We start from the raw sequence: 24,910 nt of genomic DNA, 5'->3' as shown, positions 1-24,910 counted from the left end.
ATATTTTTGATTGTCACGGCTGGGAGGGGATGCTCCTGGCATCCAGTGAGGAGAGGCTAAGGGTGCTGCTAGACATTGGACATTGCCCGGGGCAATGCCCTACAACAAAGAACTATCCAGTCTAAAATGTCAGTAGTGTTGAGGCTGAGAAGCTATGTAATAAACCACCACAAAACAGAGTTCCTTGAAATGGCAGTGTTTTATTATTTCTCATGGTTCTGTGGGGGTGGCTGTGGTTCCTCTGCTGGCTTGGCCTGGCTCACTCAATGCTCCCTCTGGCCACTTGAGTTTGAGGATTGGTTGGGCTGGAAGGTCCAAGACGGCGTCACCAACAGGTCTGGGAGTTGATGCTGGTTGTTGTCTGGGCCACCTCAGCTCTCTTCCACATGGGCTCCTATCCTCCTCCAGGAGGCTAGAACTGGCTTCCCCATGCTGTGGTCTCAGAGCAGCATTCCAGGGGAATGGATCTGCAGGCCTTTTGGGTGCCACCGTAATACCAATTCCAATACATTCCCCTGGTGGGAGCAAGTCACCGGACCATATTTAAGCAGCACAAAAGTAGAAGCCACTTCTTTAAGAGTGGAGTGGCAAAGTCACATTGCAATAGGGTGTGCGTAAATGCACAGGAGGAAATTGTGGCAAACTGTGTGATCTACTACACCCTCTCTCCATCTAACATGTACCTAATTAATCTTTTAAATCACCTACTTAAGCCTCTTCATCCTGCTGGAAAACAACTTTCTAAGGCTCCTTTTTGCCTGTAGGACAATTCTTTCCATTCCTAATCCATTCATTTATTCTGCAAACATCAAGCACACTTGGTAGGTTCTCATCAGCCCTAAATAGGAGCATGTGGAGGGCTAAGAAAATGTCTCACCCCTGACTTCTGTGATCTCACAGTCCAGCGGAGGAAGCAGACACAGAAGAAGACAATTAGCAGAATGAGTCATCTTTTTTCTTCCTGATACCAACCAATTCTGACACCAGCTGGCTGTTCTACAGTTCAGTTCAGTTCTGACAACCAGATATTCAGAGGTAGCATCAGACTCCACAGGTTTAAGATCTCCCTCCCTCAAGATCACCCCCTCGTCCTGCTTCAGACATCATTAGTTGCAAGTATTGTTGGATCCCTGGTCACTTCTGTCTGACTGGCTACAAAGTCGGGGGATTCCCACAATCTCCTCTCCCCCCTTCAGGTTATGTAATTGGCCAGAACAACTCAGGACTCAGGGGAAAACACTTTACTTACCATAATCCTTTTGTTATAAAGGGTACAATTCAGGAACAGCCAAACAGAAGCGATACATAGGGCGAGGCGTGGGGTCAAGGCTGTAGCACTTCGTGACCGCTCCAGGTTTGCCCCTCTCCCGGAACCTTGATATAGTCACCAACCTGGGCCCTTTCTCAACCCAGTCCTTTAGGGATTTCTCTGGAGCTTCCATTATGTAGGCACGAAATGATAGAATTTTTGGCCAATGGTGATTAACCATCTCTAGCCCCTCTCCCCCCCTCTCCCTCCCCGGAGGTCTGGGCCTGGGGCTGAAGTTCCAACCTTGTAATCGTGCCTTGGTCCTTCTGGGACCATGCCCCCTCCTGAAGCTTAACTAGGGGTTTCCAGGCACCAGTCATCTCATCACCACACAAAAGACATCATTCCAGAGATTCCAATGGTTTCAGGAGCCATGTTCCAGGAACCTGGACAAAAATTGAGTATTCATTTTTTTTAAAGATTTTATTCATTTATATGAGAGAGAGAGAGAGAGAGAGAGAGAGAGAGAGCATGAGCAGGGGAGAGGGGAAGAGGGAGAGGGAGAAGCAGACTCTCTGCTGAGCAGGGAGCCTGACTCAGGGGCTCAATCCCAGGACCCCAGGATCATGACCTGAGCTGAAGGCAGATGCTTAACCCACTGATCCCCCCAGGTGCCCCCTGCACATTATCCTTTACTTGGCTTCTGTCTGTCTCCTGACTGGACCGAAAGCTCTGTGAAGCCTGGACTTTTCATTCAGGGCTCAGTTGATATTGGCTGCATGAAGTTAGTGACTTCTGCTTCACTGATGTCCCCTCTTCAGCTCCTAGGGGCAGGGAGTGGGATTTCTGTCATCTCTTATCCCCACAGACTCATGTGTTTGTAAATGATGACAAAATTCTCCAAGTCCTGCCTCAACGTCCTAATTTCGCTGTCGCCATGCTCCGCCCCTTGCTAGCTGTTTGGCCTTGAGCAAGTCCATTAACTTCTCTGTGCTTTGGTGTCTTCATAAAGTGATCTTTTGTGATAATTTAAATGAGATTTTTCATTCAAAATGGTCAACAAAGTGTGCATTAAGCATGCAACAAGTATCAGTTATTAGTTAATAATTGATGCCCTTTTCCTGACCACTCCCTGAAAGCAATGTGGTCCCAGAATTACTCTGAAAGAATTACTCTGCCCTAGCTGACAGCAGTTGTACTTAGAGCCAGGATAATTTTATCTGAATAGTTTTGAAAAGCATTAGAGTCCCTGGAGAATTTTCAAAGCCAGGAAAGAAGTGGACATTTAACAGGTGAGCTGGAACCCAGCCACAAGTTGAAGCTGCTTTTCTCATATATGCTTGTACTTGAAACCCTGTTTGGAAGGTTTTTAGATGGTCAAATCTGTGACTGTAGTGATGTGTTAGACTTTTTAGTTATTCCTCACATCTGGGTGGACAGATGCCAGGAGCACCGGGACACTGTTATATTCTCGAAGCCATTCTGGTTTGTCACAAAGAGCTGTTTATAAGTTCTTGTTGTCTGAGCCAGACACTTTGGTTTCTGGAGGCCGTCACCCTCTTTCTGGACATGATCACCCAGGGAAACCCAGACTCCTTGCCAAATACCTAAAAAACATGAGTCGTTGGTCAAAAATGAGTCTGGGCAAATGAGTATTGGAGAATTAGTTTCAAACATCTTGATCCCTGCAAGAAACACTTCAAGCCACACATCCTGCTAACAGCAGAATTGTCACCATCAATGTTACTTACAAAGGAAAGGTGGTTTTCCTTTATTTCCACCATTTAGAGCAACGATCTGAAGCCAGGTTGTCTGGATGTAAATCCCAGATCTTATATACTGTATCATCTTCAGCAAGTTACTTAGCCTCTCTAAGACTCAGTTTTCTCATCTGCAAAATGGGGATAATGATAGTACTGCTTTATGGGATTGGTATGGGGATTAAATCAGGATGGGTGATTTAGAATTCTCTGTAAATAATATTTTATGCAGTTTGAACATGCCCCCACACTGAACTATCATTTTTGACCTGATTAAAAATAGGGCAACTAGGAGGTAAGACGGGTAGCAGAGCTTGGCAGCATTTTCCCTCGGCTATTTCCCTTTGGAGGATGAGATGTAATTAATGTGTTTCATCAAGGGACCATTGGGTAGAAATAAAGATGACTGAATCCTGCTATGTCTTGGCTAAGACAGAAAAGGCATTTCATCTGAGGTTGGAAAGCATTTTGTGAACTTTGTGTTCCTGTGAGCTTAAGTAGGTGTAACAAGTCTTAAGGATGACTGGCGGAACCTTCTGCACCCCGAAGGCCTCCTTGTTCCCAGCACAGAGCCCAGGCGGGCGTTCTTCCTGAATGATTTCAGCATCCTGGGCATTCCTCAGACCATGCCTCGAGCATTTCTTGAATGAGTCCTGAGGGTCTGACAAGAAACTCCCATTTAGTCCCCAGGGTGACAGGTCTGTGCCGAGAATCCCCCGCCTGTCCTCACACTCTGGTTTTGATTTTGGTTAGGTAAGTGTGTCAGAGGAGTGAATGGTTATGGGAGCCACACTGTGGGACACTCATCTTTTCCTGGGCAGTTGATCCCACTGCGGTGCTGGCCCTCAGGGCAAATCGATGCTAGTTTGGGAGCAGGTGACAGACTGAGTCAGGAGCCCCTCCCAAATCTTGGGACAGAGAGGAGTGCAGTAATCCCTGGAAATTGGATGCGTGCTAAATGTCTTTGTAAATGCCACTCCATCAACACCTTCTGGGGACTTAGAGCAGACGGGTAACATTAGGGAAGTTTGGGGCCAACTGGGGTTCATTCTTAATTTGTAATCACAGAATCTTGGTCCAACACTTCTGATGATTGACAAGATGGGGAGCCTCACTGATGTAGAAATCACAGCATTAGTGCTAGTGATCACTTGACTGACTCCCGTTTTAAAGGTGAACGTCATAAAGATGCTACTTGACAAGGACAGACAGCGACTTGGGGGAAGGGCTGGAACCAACTCAGGCTCCATGAGTCCCAGGATGGGCTTTGCTCCAACTCTGAAGAAAGGGGTGTTGGTCAGTGGGTTGGCGGGGGAGTGCAGGACTAAGAACAAAATTTGGTTTGGGAACATATGTCCTTGTCCTGGCCAGCACAGCCTTATTTTCTGCCTCTCAGCCAAGAGTCCCCCATGAAATTTACCTCTATCTTTGCCCCATCATGCCTGGGAGCTTCTCCTATCTCTGACTCCATTCCCCTCCTCCCTGTACTTTTAGTAACTCAGTTCTGAGCCACTTCGGAACTCAAAGATGTTAATGAGGTCTAGTGGCTTGCTCCCACAGGGCCTTTGCACTTGCTCTTCCTTCTACCCAGAATGTTCTCTCCCCACGTAGCCCTATGGCTAGTTCTTGCATCTGCTGCAGCTCACCTCATCACTTAGAGCTTCTCTGACCAGTCACCAATAGCTCTACCTGCCCCAGCATGTCCTACCTTTCTTATCTTGCTTTATTTTTCACATAGCACATGACATAATGTATGTGTGTGTGTGTGTGTGTGTGTATACATATACTTAACAACTTTGTGTGGGTGTAGTTGACACACAATGAACTGCACATTTAAAGCGTTCAATCTGGTAAGCTCTGATATGTGCACACACCCATGAAGCCATCACCACCATCAAGATGAACATGTCTGTCACCCGCAAATGATTTCTCGGTGTCCCTTTGCAGGCTGTCTTGGCCATTCATCCTTACACAGCAACCCATCTGCCTTCTATCACTGGAGGCTAGTTTGTCTTTTCTCGAATTTTATATAAATGAGATCACCAGGCATGTACTCTTCTGTACCTGGCTTCTTTCACTCTTCATGATTATCTTGAGAATCATCTGTGTCCTTTGCTGTGCCAATAGTTCATTCTTTTTTATCATTCAACTGTGTTTCAGTGTTTCATTGTTTGGCTCAACCGGAATTTGTTATTCCATTCACCTGTTGATGGACACTTGCATTGTTTCCAGTCATGATGCATATTTATTTGTATTTGTGTTTATTGTGAGGATCCCTCAAGTGGATTGTAAATTCCATGGGAGCAGAAATATGTCCAGTGTTCCTTGCTGTACCCCAGAGCCTGCCCAGTGCCTGGTTATCATCACACATTCAGTAAAGATCTATGAGATAAATTATATAATGCATTCAGTGCTTTTGCTGTATTCTCCACAGTTTTGCCAAGAGAGGGGGGAATGCTGACGGGGTTCAGGACACATTACCTCAAAATATGGCACCTCGGCATATTAAATAACTTAAGCTGAAGGAATTATTAAAAACAGCAGAAGGAGGAAGGTCTGAGCACTCCTTCCCCCACAACCATCCTCTCCCTGTTTCCCTGCAACAGGTCTTAAAACTCTTCCTAGAAAGGTACATTCCCTGTGCCAGGGGGAGGGGAGACATCTTTATCACCAGAGACAGGCAATTTGGGGTCAGGAAATCTGTACAAACAACCTTGTCAAACTCATTCTTACCTTCCTAGTTACTTCTTTACCATTTGCTACCTTTAGCCCAAACCCCTCTGTCTTATCAATTTTTCACAAACTTCTTGTTTTTTGTCTAAAATGTATCAAACGACTCTGCTCTCGTCACTTCTTTGGGTCTTCACTCTCTTGTGAAGACTCCCTTGTAAAAATTCAATAAAATGTGTATGCTTTCCTCCTGCTAATCTGTCTTCATCAGTTTAATTTTCAGGTCTGTTCATGGACTCTGAATAGTTGAGAAAACTTTTTCCTCCCCTGCAGAACCATTCCATGGGCAGCCATATGAATGTGGGGGCTTGATTTAAATTACTATGGCTTCTTGGTGGTCAGCCAACTATTACTTTAGAGGCTGTGCGGTCTAAGGGGATTGTGAAGATAGGAAGTAATTATAAAAGGCCCTTGGCAGGAGCTATAGGAGCAGACCACTGTGTCAGCAGCTCCCGTGACCATTTGAGCTCCCGGGAGTCTGCTTTTCTGGTCATTATGCTGCTGCCCCTTCTCTGTCCTTATCATTTCCCATTCACTGGGTTGCCAGGCGAGCAAGGCAGGGGTTTTTCCTGCCCTCCAGCCCAGGCCAGCCTTCCTGCAACATGAGATGCTCCTCTCAGGTGCCATGTGGCTCCCTGCTTTCCTGTGACTGCCTGGGGCCACACACTTACTCAGCCACAGGGCCCCAGGATATGGGATCAAGGCAGAGGCACAGTGAAATGGCCCAGAGGAATGAAAGAGAGGGACATAACATGCACTGAGGCTCTGGTAGGGCAGGACACAAAGAGAAGCAATTGAATTGTGACAGTTTCTTCCCTGACCGCAGACTCTCAGACTGCTTTTGAGAGAGAAGTTCTCGGGTCTGGTTTTGTGCCTGGGTGGAGTGGTTGGTTTTTTTAAAAAGCAAAACTAGCTCCAACACCCACAGAGCTGGATGTGGGGGCAGCTTGTCAAGCAATTACTGGGAACTCAGCTCAAATTGAGCAGTGAGTCAAGTGACAGCTGATATTTTTTTGAGAATTTAATAAAGGGACTTTCACTTTTTAGAACCATTGGAGTCCTGGAGCTGGAAGCAACTCTAAGAACTTGCCGCTCAAAGGTGATTTCAGAGCCATAGCAGCAGCCACCACCATAGCCCCTGGAGCTCTCTAGAATGCCCAAGTCCTGACCCCTTCCCCTGCCAGTTGGATTCTGCATTCTAACAAGATCCCAGGAGATTCCTGTGCACAATGACATGTGAGAAGCTGAGCTCTAAGGATTATCCCACACCTGGCTCTCTGTGACACACGAAGAACTCTAAAAAATACTGATGCTCAGGTCCTACACCTAAGAATGGCTGATTTAATTAATCCAACCCAATTGGTTTTTTACTTTATAGATCACCCAAGGCCCAGAAAGATCATGGGAGTCTTCAAAGTTCTTAACAACTGGTTAGGAACACAGCCACTATTTGAAGTGAAAAAGCCTGTCTCCTAGGACTCCTGTCCTATTATATTACTCACTGCATTTCTCTCTACCAGAGCCGTCCTCTAAAACAAAATCTACTAACATGTGTGCTGGATTGTAACTCAAAACGAAGTGATCATGAGGCTTGCCTTCAAAAAATAAGGATTAATGGAGGGCCTATGGTACACTAGAACCATTCAAGACCCCTGGGACCCAGTAGGGAGCACAGTGAAGTCCTGATCTCATGGGACGGGGGTAAAGAAGGAGTCACACCAGCAAAACCAGTAGTGTCAGGTGACAAACAGTAAAGGAGGTGGGGAAGGGAAGGAGTCTTGGGAAGAAGGGGTCTTTGCTGAGGTGCTAGGAGCAGGGGTGTGAAGGGTGAGAGCAGGAGAGGGCTGGGATTATCCTGGGGCAGAGTGTTCTCTCCAGAGGGACCAGCAGGGGCAGAAGGAAGCTGGAGGTGGGAGCATGCAAGGTCATTGCAGCTACAGAGGAGATAGAGCAGAGTGGGGAAGACCCACAAGCAGCAAAGCCATCATCCAGACAAGAGAGGAAATGGCCCAATCCAGGGTGGACCTGGAGCATGTGACGAGGAGGCACCAGGTTCTGTATCCATCTGCCAGGAGTTCCTGCTGGATTGGATGCCGAGGGGAAGTGAAAAATGGGACTCTGAGCTGTGCCCCATGAATGATTAGTAGAACGGAATCACAATTTTTTTGAGACAAGAAGCAGGCCTGGATTGCGGTCAGTTGGGTTTTTGACGAGTTAGCAGTACTGGTCTTTATAAGCTAACTGGCTTTTATAAAAGAACTCTGGGTCTTCCAGTGTCTAGTGGTGTGCTGTTTTTGGCCTGTTCTCAAGATGCCATGTCTTTCATGGACAGATTTATAATTTAATATAGGAGTTCTTCTGTTGTCACAATGTGCCTTGAGATTTCTGGACACACTCTGGGCATTCTGCTAGCTTGGGTGGAATGTAGGGACCGTTTCTAACTACCCTTGGGTTTTCTTTTGATAAGAAGGTCCAGCTGTTAGGGCGCCTGGGTGGCTCAGTTGTTAAAGTGTCTGCCTTCCGGTCAGGTCATGATCTTGGGGTCCTGGGATCAAGCCCTGTGTTGGGCTCCCTGCTCAGTGGGGAGTCTGCTTCTGTGCCTCCCCCCCACCACTTGGGCTCTCCCTCTCTCTCAAGTAAATAAATAATTTTTTTTAAAAAAAGAGGGTTCAGTTGTCTGTTTACTAAGCCTGATGGTAGTAATGCTGAAGGTTTTTCTTTTTCTCCTTTCTGAAGTCAGTTTGCTTGTTTCCTATTTAAAGAATATCTGGTCAGCCTACATTGCTCACAGAGGCTCAAGAAGCTGTCAAAAGCTTAGCACTTTTGTCTCAAAATAGAGCCAAGAAATCACTCCTGATACATGCCCAGGCAAAGATCCCTCCTCTCCCATCAACTTACCAATTCCTCTACCTCCTTCAGGGCCACACAGGAGCTAGCATTCATTTATCTCAGTGCTTCTGAGCTCTGGTTCCCCTTTAGAATCACCTGGGAAGCTGCAAAAATATGCATGGTGAAGCTCCTCACCCTTGAGATGCTGCTTACTTGCTTTTGGGGGGGAGGGGCCTTGACACTGGTGTCCCCTCCCCCCTTTTAAATACTTCATTCTTTAGAGTACTTTTAGGTCCACTGCAAAGATAAGCAGAAAGTACAGTTTCCATACCCGTCCTTGACTCACCCCACGCACAGCCTCCCCCACCATCTCCATCCCCCACCAGAGTGGTAGAGTTACCATCAGTGAGCCTATGTGGAGCTGTCATTATCACCCAGAATCTGTGGTTTACATTAAGGTTCACTCTTGGTGTTGCACAGTCCATGCTTATGGATCAATGCATAATGACATGTATTCACCATTAGTCTCATACGGAGTTGTTCACTGCCCTAAAAATCCTCTGGCCCTGTTATTTTTGAAAAGCACCCCTAGTGATTCTGACATTCAGCCTGGGCTGAGAACTACTGATTTAGTGCTTTTTGTGTGCTGGGCCCTGCTTTAAGCACTTCTAGGAATTACCTCCTATAGTCCTCAGGTCATCCCCTGCTGTAGGTACAGTCACAGTACTTTAGTAGCTTGTCAACATCACACAGTGAATGGGCAGTGTGTGAACCCAGGCAGTCTTGCTGCAAAGTCTGTCCATTAACTGCTGTGCCATACTGGCTTTGCCATCTGCCTCTCCCGTCTGCTCAGAATTGCACTCGGGTGAAGAGGAAAAGTAGAATTTCCACTGCAGTTCACATGTGCCTTGTGCTCCTGAGCAGGACTCTGGGCCTTTCAGCCCACAGCTTCTGTCTTTAGGGCCCTTTCCCCACCAGCTCTTTTCTTTACTGTCCCTTCCACATGACCTGCTCATTTCAGCTCTGGTACATCTGCCACAAATGCCCTCGCCACTTCCCCCACCCCAAACCCGGAGCCAAAATTTAATCCTTTCCACTACGCTCAAGTTCCACGCTCCTGGCATGTTGTCTGAAGATCCAGGCCACCCTGACCTCTCCCCTCCTAGCACCAGAAATGCTCCCTTGCCTTAATTGGGCCTTTTGGGATTCAGTGACACTAGAGTTTGCAAATTGCATTTTGCCCCCTGTGTAACACCTGAAAGTCTTATCTCTCTGCAAAATTGGAGCTCCCCTGGGGAAGGAGACCATGAATATACCATTGATTTCTCTCCCCTTTCTCAAGTCCCACACACTGGCTGGGCATGTATTGTGGTAGGTCCAATAGGACATATGGGAGAATGAGGTGTTCCTGCTCCAGCAGGGACCACAGCCCATGTCAGATCTGGAGAGCAGGAGCCCTCCATCCTCCCCCTGGCACACTGTGAGCGTGTGTTGAGCATCTTACAGTATGGTCTCTGTTCCCCTCTAAATGGCTGCTTTGATCTGATTCCCAGGGATTCCCAGTTGGAGCCTGAGGTCCAAACTCCTCAGTCTCGGGTGGAAAATCCCCCAGAGTCTGGGCCCTGCCCAAGCCCTGGTGGGTGACCACATCTCCTGATTTATCTGAGTCAGTCTCTATTTCCCTGGCATGGCCCTGGTTTCTGCCTGCAGTATTGATGTAAGTATTAATAGTGTCCCTTTTCATTCTCAAAAATGTTCTGTTTAAATAATGAATACTGCAGTGGCCCTAGCTTTTAGCTCACCACTCCCCTAGGATCTCACCTTGAGGCTGTTCCTTGTGCCTGGAATGATCAGCTCCCTCCCCAACCCCAGGCATATACCAACTTTCCCGCCAAAATCCTCCTGTGTATGTCCTGTTTCCTGTATACTCAGGGAACCTTCCCTCATTATCTTGTGTCCCCTGACCCGGCTCTCCATAATTAGTCATGTTTTTGATAGCCCTTGGCACGTACTGTCCTGTATTGTAGCCGCTGGTATAGATGCCTCATTTCTCTTATTAGATGAGAAGCTCTTAGGAAGAGCCAAGGAATTTACCATTTTTATCTTCTACATGGAGCCTAACACGGTGCCTTATGCATGGTAGACATTTCTTATAATTTCTTAACTGTGTTACTTAAGATAGTCACATCTCGGGTTTCATCTCCAACTGAGTCAGTGAACTAAATCACCCTCTACCAGTCAGGGTCTAACCAGGAAGACAAAAACTATTTTCAAGCATTCAATGTGGGATTGTGTGGGTGATTGAGTCACAGGGTCACCCAGAGATGAGCATCAGCAGGAAGCCACCATTCCCTAGGCTGCTCAGTCAAAGGGAGGTGGCGGGACTACTAGTTCTGGGTCACAGGACAGAAGCTGGAACCCTGGTGGGCCCGTCTGTGGGACCTGGAGCTACTGAAGAGGACAGAAGGGATGTCCTCTTAGAAATACTACTTGAGGGGAGCCTGGGTGGCTCAGTTGGTTAAGCGTCTACCTTCGGCTCAGGTCATGATCCCAGGGTCATGGGATAGAGCCCTGGGTGGGGTTCTCTACTCAGCAGGAAGACTGCTTCTCCCTCTCCCTCTGCCTGCTGCTTTCCCTGCTTGTGCTCTCTCTCTCTCTCTGTCAAAGAAATCAATAAAATATTGAAAGAAAGAAAAAAAGAAGAAAGAAAGAAAAAAAGAAAGAAAGAAAAAGAAAGAAAAGAAAGAAAGAAAAAAAGAAAGAAAGAAAGAAAGAAAGAAAGAAAGAAAGAAAGAAAGAAAGAAAGAAAGACCACCCGAGGGTGACTTTTCCCATCTTCCCCTTCTCCAATCTCCTGCTGCCCTGTAGTCAAATATAGCAGGAAGCCAGTGGTCCTGGGAGCCGGGGAGCCAGGGGCGGCACAGCTCCAAGTCCCCTTTCAGTCTTCAGACTTGTGGTTCAATAAATGCATCGGAGAAATGAGTGAACAGGTAAATGTATGCGGAAACTCCTCATCAGTTTTGAAGTGTATCTAGCTCGTAGAAATTATGATCAAGAAGTTCCCTGTGTTCCTAGAATTAGAATTCTCCCATTTCTTCAACAAACATAGCTTTGGGGCATGAAAAAACCCAAGCCTTTCTTATTCCTTTAGTTATCTTGAATAATTCAATCAATCAAACTGATAGTAGCAGTTAGGCAAGTAACAAGATATGGACACTTAGTGTAAGAAAATACTTTGACCTTCACCTGGTGCTGTGACAGGGGCAAGGACATGGATGTCATCATGTAAGTATTTATTGAGCCTGGTGCTCTCCCTCCCCTCTGCTGTACTGGGCAGGCAAGGCTCAGAAAATCTGCAGGGTGGGGAGGGAATGGGAGGGGGGCTTCAGAGGCCTCCCACCCCCCCACCCCTCCACGCGAATTCCTGGCTGCCCCAGGGAAGACAACTGCAGACATTTTGTTCCCAGGTCTTGTTTCCCTCCACTGGAAAGTGGAGAGCATAGTAAAATAGAACAATACCTGAAACCCAGGGAGGATTTCCTGTCTTACCTCCAGCCAATCGCTTGAGCTTTGTCTCCCACGAACACTGTCCTCAGGGTGTCTGGTCAGATTGCAGGGTTTGTTTCAGCAATTTTAATCTTGGTTGGGAGAGTTTTCTGGGGAGCAGGGGAATGACCTCCAGGAGACAAAAGGGAGAAGAGAAGCAACCTGAGCCGGGGAAATCCACTTTTCAGTCTGCGCGGGAGTAAGTCATTCTATTTTATTTGTCAGTGGAATGGTGAGTGAATAGATGTATGAAGAATGAATGTGCAAATCCAACACCCCGAGGGGGCAGTAATGGTGGGGGTTGTAGGGATTTCATTTATTTATTTTTTATTTATTTTATTTTATTTTTTGAGGGGGTTGTAGGGATTTCAAAGAATACCAGGTCTGATAGGTCTGTTTTGCTGGTAGCTAGAGAAAAAAATTGATTCCTTGTCTTCTTTTTGCACCTGTTACATTCTATTCCTCAACCCCCTATTTTCATATTCTTATTTGCCCTGTTCTAGTTCTCACTCGCATTTATAATCCTTGTTCCCAAAGCACAAAACCATCCTATGATCTTTTGTGCAAGATCTCCAGAAATTCTAAGGTTAGCACCCTCCTCCCACTCCTGTATTGATTGATCGAGCCTTCTCCAGCCCCAAATTAAATCGTGTAGACCCATGTACTGAGCATTAAATGAGAATCTCTAGGGGGTGGGACCCAGACATAGGTCTTCTTCCTCTTTGTAAATCAGGAAACTGAGGCCCAAAGAGATGAAGTCATCTGCCTAAGACAGCACCTGAATGATTATACTGAGCAACGCGTCAGCCCTCCATTCTGTTGCCCATTTTCCAGAGTGCAAGGGCACTTCTCTGCCAGGTGTTTTGCTGTGAGAGAATTTCTGAGAGCATTTTAAAGCTTCCCTTGGTGAATAGCTTTAATTAGTGGTTTTCAAAGTGTGGTCCAGGGACCCCTAGGGTCACTAATGACCTTTCGGAGGATCTGCAAAATCAAAACTATTATCACAGAAGTACTGAAACATTATTTGTCTTTTTCACTGTGTTGACATATGTAGTGATGATAAAAAGCAATGGATGGTAAAACTGTTGGTGGCTTAGCATGAATCTAGGCAGTGGTCCCAAACTATACCAGTTTTCATAGAATTCTTCACTGTTATGCAGCCATAGTTAAAAATCAAAACATTTTACTTGATAATGTTTCTGATGCATCAGTAAAAATTGCTAATTTCATTAAATCTTGATGAAGCACTTTTACTGCCCTGTAAGGAAATGGGAAATATGCCCAGAGCATCTCTGGTGGATTTCCTTGAGATGATAGTCATCTTGAGAGATAGCATATGTATTATTGTTTAAGTTACAAGCTGAACTAGCCACTTTTTCATGAAGTACAATTTTTTTACTTGAAAGAACAATGGACAAACGATGATCATCCAACCTTGGATATTTGGTGAACATTGTCTTCAAAATAAACAAAGTAGGTCTGCCACTTCAAGGAAAACTTATAGTATCTGCTGCTAGTGATAAAAATCCAAACTTTTAAAAAAGGTACAAACTTCCAGTTATAAAATAAGTAAGTCTGGGATGTAATGTACAGCATGGTGACCATAGTTACTAATGTTGTATCATGTATTTGAAGGTTGCTAAGGGAGTAGATCTTAAAAGTTCTCATTATAAGAAAAAGAAATTTGTAACTCACTACAACATTAGTGAGTGATGTTAACTAGATCTATTGCAGTGATCCTTTCACAACATATACAAATATTGAATCATTATGTCATATACCTGAAACTAATGCAATGCTATATGTCAATTATACCTCAATTTAAAAAAATCCAAGCTTTCAAGTTATCATTGCAGTCCCTTCTCTGAACTAAGGACTTCCACTTTCTTCAGATATTCTTTCTGCTTTTTTATTCTCCCTTTATGTATATGTTGTGAGCTCACTGGTATCCCACACACACAGGTCTCTGAGAGTCTGTCCAGTTTTCTCCATTCTTTTTTCTTTCTATTCTGAAGACTAGATAGATGCAATCAATCATCTACAAGTTCATCAACTTTGTCTGCTCACCTCTGCTCTTGAGCCCTCTAGTAAATTTTTTCATGTCAATTATTATACTTTTTAACTTCAAAATTTCTATATAGTTCTTATTTATAGCCTCTGTGTCTTTATTAAGACACTCTTCTCACATTTTCCTTTAGTTCTTTAGACATAGCTTCTTTTACTTCTGTGAACACACTTAAAATAGCTAATTAAAATCTTTAGCAATTCCAGGGATGGTTTCTACTGACTACTTTCCTTGCCCCCCAACCCCCATGTATGGGCCATGCTTTAATCTTTCTTTGCATGTCTCTAATTGTTTTGCAAAACTGGACATTTTAAACATATAATGTGGTGACTCTGGAAAGCAGATTCTCTCCCTTTCACAGTGCTTGTTGTTGTTTGTTTAGTGACTTTTCTGAACTAATTCTTTAAAACCAGTATTCCTTATTGTTTGTGGTCACTGAAATCTCTGCTCAGTTAACTTAGTAGTTGACTAATGACTAGACAGAGATTTCCTTAGATGCCTGGAACCAGTAAGTCTCTCAGCTTTTGTTGAAGGGCTCTGTGCACATGTTGGGACATGCCTTCAACACTCAGCCAAGCAGTAGACAACTCTGTCTTAGCCTTCATTTCCTGCTAGCACAGAGCCTTCAGGTCAGTTAGAGTTGAGTGCTTACTGTCTTCTTAAGTCTTTCCTGAGCATGCATACAGCCCTGGACATGCTCAAAGCCACACACATGTGCATGGCCTACTAGATTCCCAGAAACATGTTGGAGCTTTTCAATGTCCCCTGTGGGCATCTCATTCCCTATCTTTCCCTCTTAATCTTTTTGGTTAGCCCGTTGTTTGTCTCACCAGTGATCCAGTGCCTCAGGCAGCTGTGATGTGAAAGTTGCCTCTGAATTTTTACCTGACAAATGTCTCAGGAAAAAGGTTGTTCACTCTAGTTGAACTCTGAATCAGAACACATAAAGACAGTCTTGTGAGTATGATTTTTCAGGGAGCCACCAGAGAGGTCAGATAACAATTCACTGAGAATGGGGCTTTGGAGCTGCTCCAACCCTGTTCTGCCCCTTCTGGTGGCTGCCAGACCCCTGACTTATGCCATGATTGTGAACACTTGGTTTACATGGAGGTGGGGATGAGGGATTGGACTAGGGAAAGTTTAAACACCAGAAAATTTGCTATTTTCCTTGCGATTCAGTTATTTTTCTTGAATAAATCTTCAGATTTGTCTTTGGTTAATTTTCAGAATTCTGAAAAAGTTGATCCTGGCAAATTTTGTCAGTGTTCTCATTGCTTTTATGGAGGAGAAAATTTCCAGAAGTTTTAATTCTGCCATTTTACAGATGTCCCTCACCCTTCCACTGCTACCAAGCAACTTAGCACAGAATTGACTTATGTTGTTATGATTAATTAATATTTGTATTATTTCCCTAACTAGAAATTTCAAAAACTTGTATCCTTCATCAGAAGCTTAACAGTTTCCCAATACTTCCAAATTATTTTGGAACCAACAGTAGGAATATTAATGCATGTGATTTAAAAAAGGTATTATTTAGAAGATCTCATGAACCAAGTTTCTCCAGATGAACAAATACATGATGTTACAAAATCATATATGGGTAAAGATGCATGTAAAATGTAGTCTAAGCCAATGGATTTTATGTAACTAGTTGATAGGGGTTCAGATTCCACATTGCAACCACTCTTTGTATAGTATCAAAGAAGATGATCTATAATCATATGAAAAGACTATTAAAATACTCTTTCTTTTCCAACTTCATATCTGTGTGAGGCCAGATTTTCTCAATATACTTCAACCAGGCCTTATCGTATTACAATACAGAAGCAGGTTAAAAAAAAGACCAGCTGTCTTTTATTAAGCCAGATAGTAGCTGTGTGAAAAAAATGTAAAGCAGGGGCACTTGGGTGGCTCAGTGGCTAAGCCTCTGCCTTTGGCTCAGGTCATGATCCCAAGGTCCTAGGATCAAGTCCTGGGATCAAGAGCTTCTCCCTCTGCCTATGTCTCTGCTTCTCTTTGAATGTCTCTCATGAATACATAAATAAAATCTAAAAAAAAAGGTAAAACAATGTTACTCTTGTGAAATTTTACTTTGTTTAGGGAAAATATGGGTATTTTAGCATAAATATATGCTATTTATGCTAATATGTAATGAGCTTATTTTTGTTATTTTAAAATGAACAAACGTTTTCAATTTTTCTCAGCTTTAATTTTAATATGGTAAATATTGAAAGATGTAACCCCCATAAACAAAGTTCTTGGGAGTCCTCAATTGTTTTTGAGAGCATAAAGGGGGTCCTGCTGCCAAAATATTTAAGAACCTCTGATTTAGACCAACCCAGGGGGTCCAAGCCTAGAAGAAGCCCCATCCACTTAAGGTCACATGTATGTCTTTTTCTTTAATATGGAAATGATTAATTTAGAAAGAATGTAGAGCATTCCAGCAAGACTTTCACAGCGAGGCAGAGGAATGCTGCTGCTTCCTTCAGCCAAAAGGAAAGATATGCAAGCAGGGAACGCAATTAATTGTTCAGGGAATTTCTTCCGGGATGCTTTTGCATTCCTGTCAAATCACTGTGGGGCACACAGGTCACTCTGCCAGCGTCTTGCATATTCGAAAGCCCAAGCCTACTGACACCATTTCAGCTGCCACCACTGGAGTCTCCTCTTTGAGCTTCTCTTGTTCTTCCAGTTTCCACTGGAACAACTTAGCACAGAGCAGACCTACAAGGTTCTCGCAGAGATTCAGATTGTTTCCCCCAGTAGACTGTTAGTCATTTTAGGGCTGGACATGACATGGCACACATCTCCTTGACTCTCGCTCAGCACTCAACCTAACACTGGGCACCAGAACAAACTCTTCATGAGTGTGTCAGTTGACCAATGAAAATAAAGCCTTAGGACAGAAACACTTTATTTGCAAAAATGATCTCTCTACATTTGTCGCTTCCTTTTTCTGAATGTGAATTTTCTACATGACACACTGAGCTTGACCTCAGAGAAGGAGGCTCTGGTTTCCTAGCCTAGCACCACCACTTACCAGCTTTGTCACTTCAGGGAAATTAATCAACCCCATTGTGTCTCCTCTTGGACACAGGGAACAGCATAGCACATTATTTACTAGAGGGGACGGTCAACAAACACAGTACTCCTGGCTAGATTTTCTCCCTCTCTTCTTTAAGATATTTAGAGATAATGATCAAGGACATGTCAACCACAAATCATAAGTCTCTGAAAAGGTCATTAGCTAGTGAGAAGAATCATACTTAATTTACTTCTTAGAGGTCAGTTATGCTTTTTCTCTCTAGTAGATTTAGGATGATTTGTAAATCTTCTATCACCTGAAACACATACCCCATAAAATCACACATTACTAAATCATAACATTCTCCCATTTGCTTATTTAACCCATTATTTTCTCCATATTTTTCTAAAATTTGTTTGGTTTTACCCTCCTTGGTTCTTGAGAACTATTTCTGTTCTCTGCCTTTGCTAATTTCTCACCTGTTCCCTTGGCTTCTCCAGCTTATTTTCCTCTCTTCCTTTCTGTTCTTTCCACACTAGTCTTGGCAGGTGGTTTCTCTGGCATAGGGATCTGGTCTGGATAAATCAGGAAATCACAATTATTTGGGGCTTCCCAGTAGCCCATGGAATTGTTTTATGCTCTTTCTAAGTTCCTAACTGAGGCCAGGTCTCCAAGGACTAATGGAAAAGAGGCAAGCAGGCAGTGGCATGGGCCATGTGAAGCTCAAACAAAGTCCTCTTTGTCTTCATTCAGCTTTAATTCAGCTCATTTGAGGAGACCTACGTGTAAGTAATGAGGATGAGGATGAGGATGTCTCCAAGGGCAGGTCAAAGACAACTTATAGCAGAATGTGTGTGTGTGTGTGTGTGTGTTTTTAAAAGATTTATTTATTTATTTAAGAGAGAGCCTGCAAGAGTGGGTGAGTGGGGTTGGGGGAGGGAAGAGGGATGGGTAGAGGGAGAGAGAGAGAGAGAAGCAGACCCCCGCTGAGCATAGAGCCTGACACACAGCTCCATCCCACCACCCTGAGATCACAACTGGAGCGAAACCAAGAGTCAGGCCCCCCTGTTTGGGACGTTTAAAAGCAGATTCTCAGGCCTTTTACCCGTGGATTCTGATTCAAAAATTTTAGTTTCTTGATGATTTAGTTTCTTCTGCACACTTCTTGAAAACCAGAGGTAATCTGGTCTTAGCACTCTCATATCTTTTTTTTTTTGTCTAAGATTGTATTTATTTATTCATCAGAGACATAGAGAGAGAGGCAGAAACACAGGCAGAGGGAGAAGCAGACTCCCTGCAGGGAGCCCGATCCAGGATTCGATCCCAGGACCCCAGGATCCCACCCTGAGCCAAAGGCAGATGCTCAACTGCTGAGCCACCCAGGTGTCCTCTTCCCCCCCTTTAAAATTGAGTTATATTTGACATGCAACACTGTGTATGTTTTAAGGTGTACAACATATTGATCTGATGCATTTATATTGCAGTCTGATTGCCACAGTAGTGTTAGCTAATATCTCTATCATATCACATAATTATCATTTCCACATTCTTATGTGGCATAAGGTTTCTGTTTTGCAAAGCCCCTTCACATTGATTTTTCTCATTGGAACTTCAGAATAACTTTGTGAAGCAGATAGGAGGGGCAGGCACTGTTTCCTCTAGAAAGTGACCCTAAATTTCGTCTCCCCATGCTGTTGGCCAAGGCAAGTCGAACATAGGCTGTGGCCAGCCTCAGCCACCCCTGGGTGGCTCCTGCTTGCGAATCAGATTATAAAAAACTAAGATATTAACAAAATTGGAATTAGTCTATTATTTTTGAAAATGAGGCGTATCTGAGCAGGCATCTGACTATTGAGGGCTTACGAACACATGTGAGCTTGGGGAGACAGAGCGATGCTTTCAGTGAGAAGAGAGAGAACAAGAAAGACTGTGTGCCACTGAGGGCCTGACACTGATCCTTCCAGATCAGGTATTTGTGCACATTTTGTTCAGATCAGTCAATAAATATCTAAACATCACCTCTAATTCTGGCCAGACCCACAGCCGCTGCCTTCTGAAAAGTGCTTTTTGACTTAAGAGCTGGATAATGCATTGAGGGAGACCAGCAATGTTATAGCTACACTGAGGTCAAATGAGATAAATGAGTGCAAATTATAAATCAAGTGTAATGGGTTTTTACTGGGATTGCAGAGCCTGGAGACAGGCCCTAGTGGGAAAGGTCAGCGAAGCCGGTCAGGCTGGAGGCTACCCGGAGCTCCAGTCAATAAAGGGAGGAGCCACGGGAGCACTGTCTCTCCTGGTGGAGGGAGAGCAGGCTCAGCATGATCCAGGATTCAGTTTCTTCCCTGCTGGGCCAAAGCCGAGCACCTGGCTCCGTCTGTGTAAGTCAGGATGGCATGTGGACCTGGGTTTCCAACTAGAGGGGCACACGGGGTGAGGTTTAGACTTCAGAGTCATGCAAAATTAAGAGAAATGGCACTATCCTCCATACACATAATCCCGGAGTGATACCTTGACACCTTCCTGGCAAGAGCCAGGCCTTCCTAGCATGGGCTTCCACAGAGTTATTGCTCATGCTGCTCCCACTGCATGAAGTAGGATTCTTCAGTCCTTCGTGTACAATGTCTCACTCCAGAAAATAGTGTTTTTCTCAAATTCCCATAGCATAAAAAGGACTTAAAAGGAGAGACGAAGAAACCAGATTATAAGGTGTCTCCCCATTCATCTGAATAATTCTCAAGCATTTTTCAAGTTGGGGTAAGATGGTGGAAAGTTTTAAGGGAAAATGCTGAGCTTCCTGGATTCTCAGCTCGAGGGCAGCTGGAGCCCCTAGGCTGGTTGCCTCTGACCACAAACCCCCTTCCAGGGAGACCACAGAAGATCTCCTGGAGGGTGCAGCTAAAACCATGGTCGTTTTCTGTGTGCCATGACGTGACAAATGTTGGCACGTCCATCATCCAAAACATGGCAAACTTACCTGTGTGTTCTCTTCATCCTAGCTGTACCCCTGATGACGCTGCCGTGTATCAGATCTCTGCTAAAAACTGTTCTGGAATGATTTGCTGCTCTGCTTCTGTTGAAGTCAGGTGCTCAGCAGAGAGCCCGCAGCTCTCTCCTAACCTGAAAGATGGCAGGGGCCCAGGTTGGCCACCTGCAACAGAGGCGTGTGCGCAGGGCAAGACAAATCAGCTGGGGGAGAAAGAACCTCCTTGTGAGGGCGAAGAGTGTGTCTCGGCAGGTAGTCCCGTGTCAGCTGACTCCCCCTCCTCCAAATTCAGCCCCTCGTGCTCCCTCCAGTTATTGGCCAACAGTGACACTAGTGCATCCAGGTCTGAAAATCCCTTGGATGTTACGGGAACGAGGCCAGTGGAAGAGGCGCCTGGTCCGGATGACACAGAGGAAGTTGCAGTTGGGTTGCTTTTTTCTGATTCAAGTACAATCCCCACTAAACAAAATGTGTGTTACCCCAGGACAGCACATTCCGAAGTATCGAGGCTAAGGGATGGTGCCTCGGGCAGTGATGGCCTTAAGGAGGAAGTCTCAGACTCTGGTCATCCGGATCCTAAAGCGCAGAAGTACATCAGCTTCAGCCTGCCACTGTCAGAGGCGGCCGCATCTGCTTGCCCAGGTGACAGGGACACGATCAACCAGCAAGGCAGTCCACAGGTGTCCAGCGAAGACTCTGACAGTGACTATGAACTTTGCCCAGAGATAACCTTAACCTGCACGGAGGAGTTTTCAGATGATGACCTAGAGTATCTGGAATGTTCCGACATTATGACGGATTACTCTAATGCAGTCTGGCAAAGGAACCTGCAGGGCTCTGAGCATGTTTTTTTATTAGAAAGCGATGACGAAGAGATGGAATTCGGTGCGTGTTGCCTGGGTGGGTGTGAGCATCTCCTCAGTGAAATGGGTTGTGGGCCTTGGGTGTCGGATGACACGGGGCCTATGGATGCCACCACTGGCTTCTGTGGTTATCACTCACAACCCCAAGAAGTGGGGGTGAGGAGCAGCCAAGCCTCCACCCACAGTCCCTCATCCCTGCAAACGGGGATGATTCTGACTTGGGGGCCTCACCGAGACACGACATCTACGGTGACAGACCAGGGGAGACATAAACCACCCACTGCTTCTGGGGCCGCTGAAAATGATTATCCAGGAATTCGAGGAGAAACCAGAGACAGCCACCAAGCAGGAGAGGAATTCCCCAGTGACAATCTGCTAAACATGGATAAAGCAGTGATAGAGACGGCGATGAAGCGCTTGTCTGGTGAGTTAGAGAAGCCAGGGGTGAGCCAGTGGTTGGAGATCGCAGCGGAGAAAAAGGTAGGGGATGGGGTGTCGCTGACCAAGACGGGCTCCGAGAAACCCCCCAGGGTGAGGCGGCCAGGCGTGAGAGGAAAACCCAAAAAGCTGAGCCCCAACCTGAAAGACAGTGCAACAGAAGGCACCCTTAATCTCCTCTATCCCAAAGAACCTGTTAAGCACCCACTAACCCAGTGTGATAAAAGAGACAGTCTTCGTGCCAAAGCAGAAGCTGCTGATTGGAATTCCCAGTTCCCTGCAGGAGAAGGTGCTGTTCCAGCGCCAGCAGACCAAGGAGCAAAAACCCTGCAAACTCCACTGGGCTCAGGCCCCCAAGGAGCGAACTCAGACTTCCAGGGGGAAGGAGTGCCGGTCCATAGGCTGTTTGAAATAAGCGGAGTTCCAGGCTGGAGTGCTCTCCCTCAGGTAAGACTCCTCTCTTTAAAAATTGCTAGATGAAAGGTATTTGTGTGTGTGTGTGTGTGTGTGTGTGTGTGTGTGTGTGTCCCTTCCCTTCATATTCATGATCACTCTACCACAGTGTAAATCAAAAGAAGTCTCCCAGGACCATTAGGGTACTTGTGAATGACAGCTGCTGCTGCTGGGAAGGAAATCTGGTTTTGAAAAAAGGCCCAGATAAACCCTAAGCCATCCTAATTATAGCAAAAGACAGATAGAAGTAAGAGGCACTAATGGGATTCTGGACAGCTGGACAAAGAAATTTGATATTTTGTCTACCGCATGTGTTTTACTAGGCAATGTCTCTATTCAGAAGGGTTCTCAAGCAAATGTTTTGGGTGAAGACCTTAAAAGAAAAAGAAAAGTCTCTTTTGGCAATTTCTCGGGAGCTCTTTGAAAATGGTAAGCGCTGGTTTTAGTCAGAATTCATCGTAAAATGAAAGATTTCGGTGCATCTCAAAGATTTGTAGAACCCACTCAGTGGTGTTGGAGGAAGTAGACAGAGTCGGTTTCCTTCGCCCAACAAATCAAAGTAGATTTTTCAACGAATGCTTGTTTTTGTTTTTCTTAGATCACAAAGTATAGAAGAGGCTAAGAAGTTACCGCCGGGGAATAAATTTGTTTCACCCTATTACCTATTGGGGGGTATATTTGAAAGAGATTAACAGGAATAATTAATGCACCAAAGATACTGTGTTTGATGTGTGAATGTCTTAAAGGCTCCCCAGTGGGCTTTGCATTGATGTTGTGCTGTGTGGCCAAGATTTTATTTTTGCAAATAACTACCTAAGAAAAGGTTTTTCAATTATTTTTACTAGATCTGTGTTCTCCCTCCCCTCATCTTCATAGTAGGAACCTAGAGATTAGACATATTCCAAAGATGACGGAATATTCCCAAATGCACTCACAGTTACTGCACTCTCTCTGTGAAAAAGTAAACACGTACTACATTGGTTTCTAATGACCCAGTCCTAAAGAAGCCAATCTAAAAATCTCCAGATCTGAGGTAGCTTTTTCCTGAGCAAATTGTCTGCTCTGCTGGCCAAACTCACCACATAAAAGTCACATTTGTACTTTACTTTTTGCAGGAGAGCCTGCTTTATCCTATTTGGTTGTTTAACACCTACCACAGGGGTGATCACATGCCAGTGACCACAGATGGGTGCCCAGGATAAGTTTATGGAGGTGGTTTAGCCCAATACTAATATGAAATTAGGTTGCAGTGTTCATTTTTTCACATCCATAAACATAGCATTTCCCTTTGTTTTCATATAATGCTCTTCCTGGATCAGCTAAGAACCTTTTTACAGTTGCTTCTCCACGTTGAGCATTTCACTGGGCAAATTATCCTCATTATCAAAGGTTCCAGGGGTGGGGGGTGAGGGGGTCAAGTGGCCGGGGAGGAGTACGTGGAGGACAGGAGACTAGTGACAATGATAGTTTCAGACCTGCCACTGGGGGAAGCGCTTTCTAGCTTCCTCAGCTGCCAACAATGAGAGGAGCTAAAGGAAGGAGCCTCCTTAGTCCTCCTCAGCTTACACCCTAAACTGAATTCTGAGATCTGAAGTCCTGGGGACAGCAGGCTCAGTGCAGCTAAATAAAAAGGGCCATCAAAAAATAAAAAATAAAAAAATAAAACAGGCCATCTCCAGGACCACAGGCAGCTGCCTCATGCAGATTCTTGTCTCCAGCCCAGTTCTTGTGCGACTCTCACTCCCCTCCCCAGCCATCGGCTGGAGGTCCAAGGTGTGTTTTGTGCTTTGTGGCATAACTAAAGCAATCACCTCTGACCCACAGAGGTGACTTTTTAGAAAGCTTGCATTCTGCAGGTAGTAGGACTGTTTCTCCCTTTGCTGTGCTCCGTGGCAGAGCCAGCCTCTCATTCAAGGGCACCCAGAAACATGAATGGAAGTTGTCTATGGAGGACGGTCCTGTGCAGCCTCTGTATCTGTGTCATTTGTCTTCCCTTAACTAAAGTGGGAAAATTTTGCCACAGGGCCAGTGGCATAGTGAGTGCAGATGCTTTTACCCACGCAAAAAGTTACTAACTGTAGGAGATGCCTGTGTTTCTTGCACGCATACACAATATGGCCAAATCTACAGCAAAGGGCTAAATATCATTGGAAACGTGATACAAAAGCATGAGAAGGTCCCTGGGAACTAAATCAGACTTTTTTTTCTTAAATACTTCTGAAGAAAAAAATTGGTGAATCTTTCTATAACTAAGTCGAAAAGATATTTTAAATATTTATTCTCAGGCAACCGAGGCTTGTGGGAACTTAAGATATGAAATGGTAACAAATCCTCGGTTGGGGTAATATTAATAAATCTGCCCACTCTTGACTCTTGCCTGATACACTTACCTTTAGGTGTCTTTTTGTAGAAACAGTGACCACCAGCTTATCTTTTAGTCGTTTGTCTTCATCTGTATATTGCTTTTAGCATTCCGAGGAAGGGTCCATACCTCTAATTCTGCATTTTAAAAATAAGACTAGATTGTAGAGTATCTCCTGCCTAAACATAGGTCTCCAGGTGTACTTACTTCCGGTCTTCCTCTCCTGCTTTTATGTTGCAAGGCCATCTTGTTCTGATTTGTGTTGAAATAGTACTTACCCAGGCTGGGACTGGAAAGCCCCCAATTTCTCTACGTTTATGGAAGATTCCAAAGTTAATCCCAGTTTGGGAGTGGAAACACTGAGAGGGTACCCCAGGCTAACTTGAATCATCTTCAAGGGTCACACTGCCAATCCCAATCCTTCACCTTGGTTTTGCTCTTCTTTTATGGTCCAACTCAGAGGCATGGCCTGACGACCCGCCCATCTTAAGTTTCCTTGTAGCCACACTGGGGTAAGATCATCCTCACTCTTAAATCAGAAGTGCTGTGTCTGTCCTTCTGCATCGCTGCCCAGCTTCACCCCAGGGAGATTTGCATTTCTCTT

General features: G+C 44.9%; 1 protein-coding gene and 1 long non-coding RNA gene across 5 annotated transcripts in view; one reads left to right on the top strand and one right to left on the bottom strand.

Moving 5' to 3' along the window:
* Nucleotides 1-24,910, top strand: part of LOC129495573 (alpha-protein kinase 2-like) — a 117,666-nt gene that overhangs the window by 23,729 nt on the left and 69,027 nt on the right. For all 3 annotated transcript variants that reach the window (XM_055303218.1, XM_055303217.1, XM_055303219.1), the window contains one exon: nucleotides 20,204-21,938. In XM_055303218.1, coding sequence (XP_055159193.1) covers nucleotides 20,204-21,938 — 1,735 coding nt within the window. The remainder of the gene's footprint in view (nucleotides 1-20,203; nucleotides 21,939-24,910) is intronic.
* Nucleotides 1,074-24,462, bottom strand: LOC129495574 (uncharacterized). Of its 2 annotated transcripts, none has more exons than XR_008661554.1 (6): nucleotides 24,335-24,462; nucleotides 17,684-17,779; nucleotides 12,118-12,244; nucleotides 8,638-8,732; nucleotides 1,553-1,695; nucleotides 1,074-1,435 (listed from the first exon to the last, which is right to left on the bottom strand). It is a non-coding gene; the product is annotated as an uncharacterized LOC129495574 (long non-coding RNA). The 2 variants fall into 2 exon arrangements; XR_008661555.1 differs by lacking the exon at nucleotides 24,335-24,462 and adding an exon at nucleotides 20,182-20,253.

Source organism: Nyctereutes procyonoides, unplaced genomic scaffold (genome assembly GCF_905146905.1).
Source record: "Nyctereutes procyonoides isolate TBG_1078 unplaced genomic scaffold, NYPRO_anot_genome, whole genome shotgun sequence".
Classification (NCBI taxonomy): domain Eukaryota; kingdom Metazoa; phylum Chordata; class Mammalia; order Carnivora; family Canidae; genus Nyctereutes; species Nyctereutes procyonoides.
The sequence above is the reverse complement of the archived record's forward strand: the minus strand, read 5'-3'. Positions and strand labels throughout refer to the sequence as shown.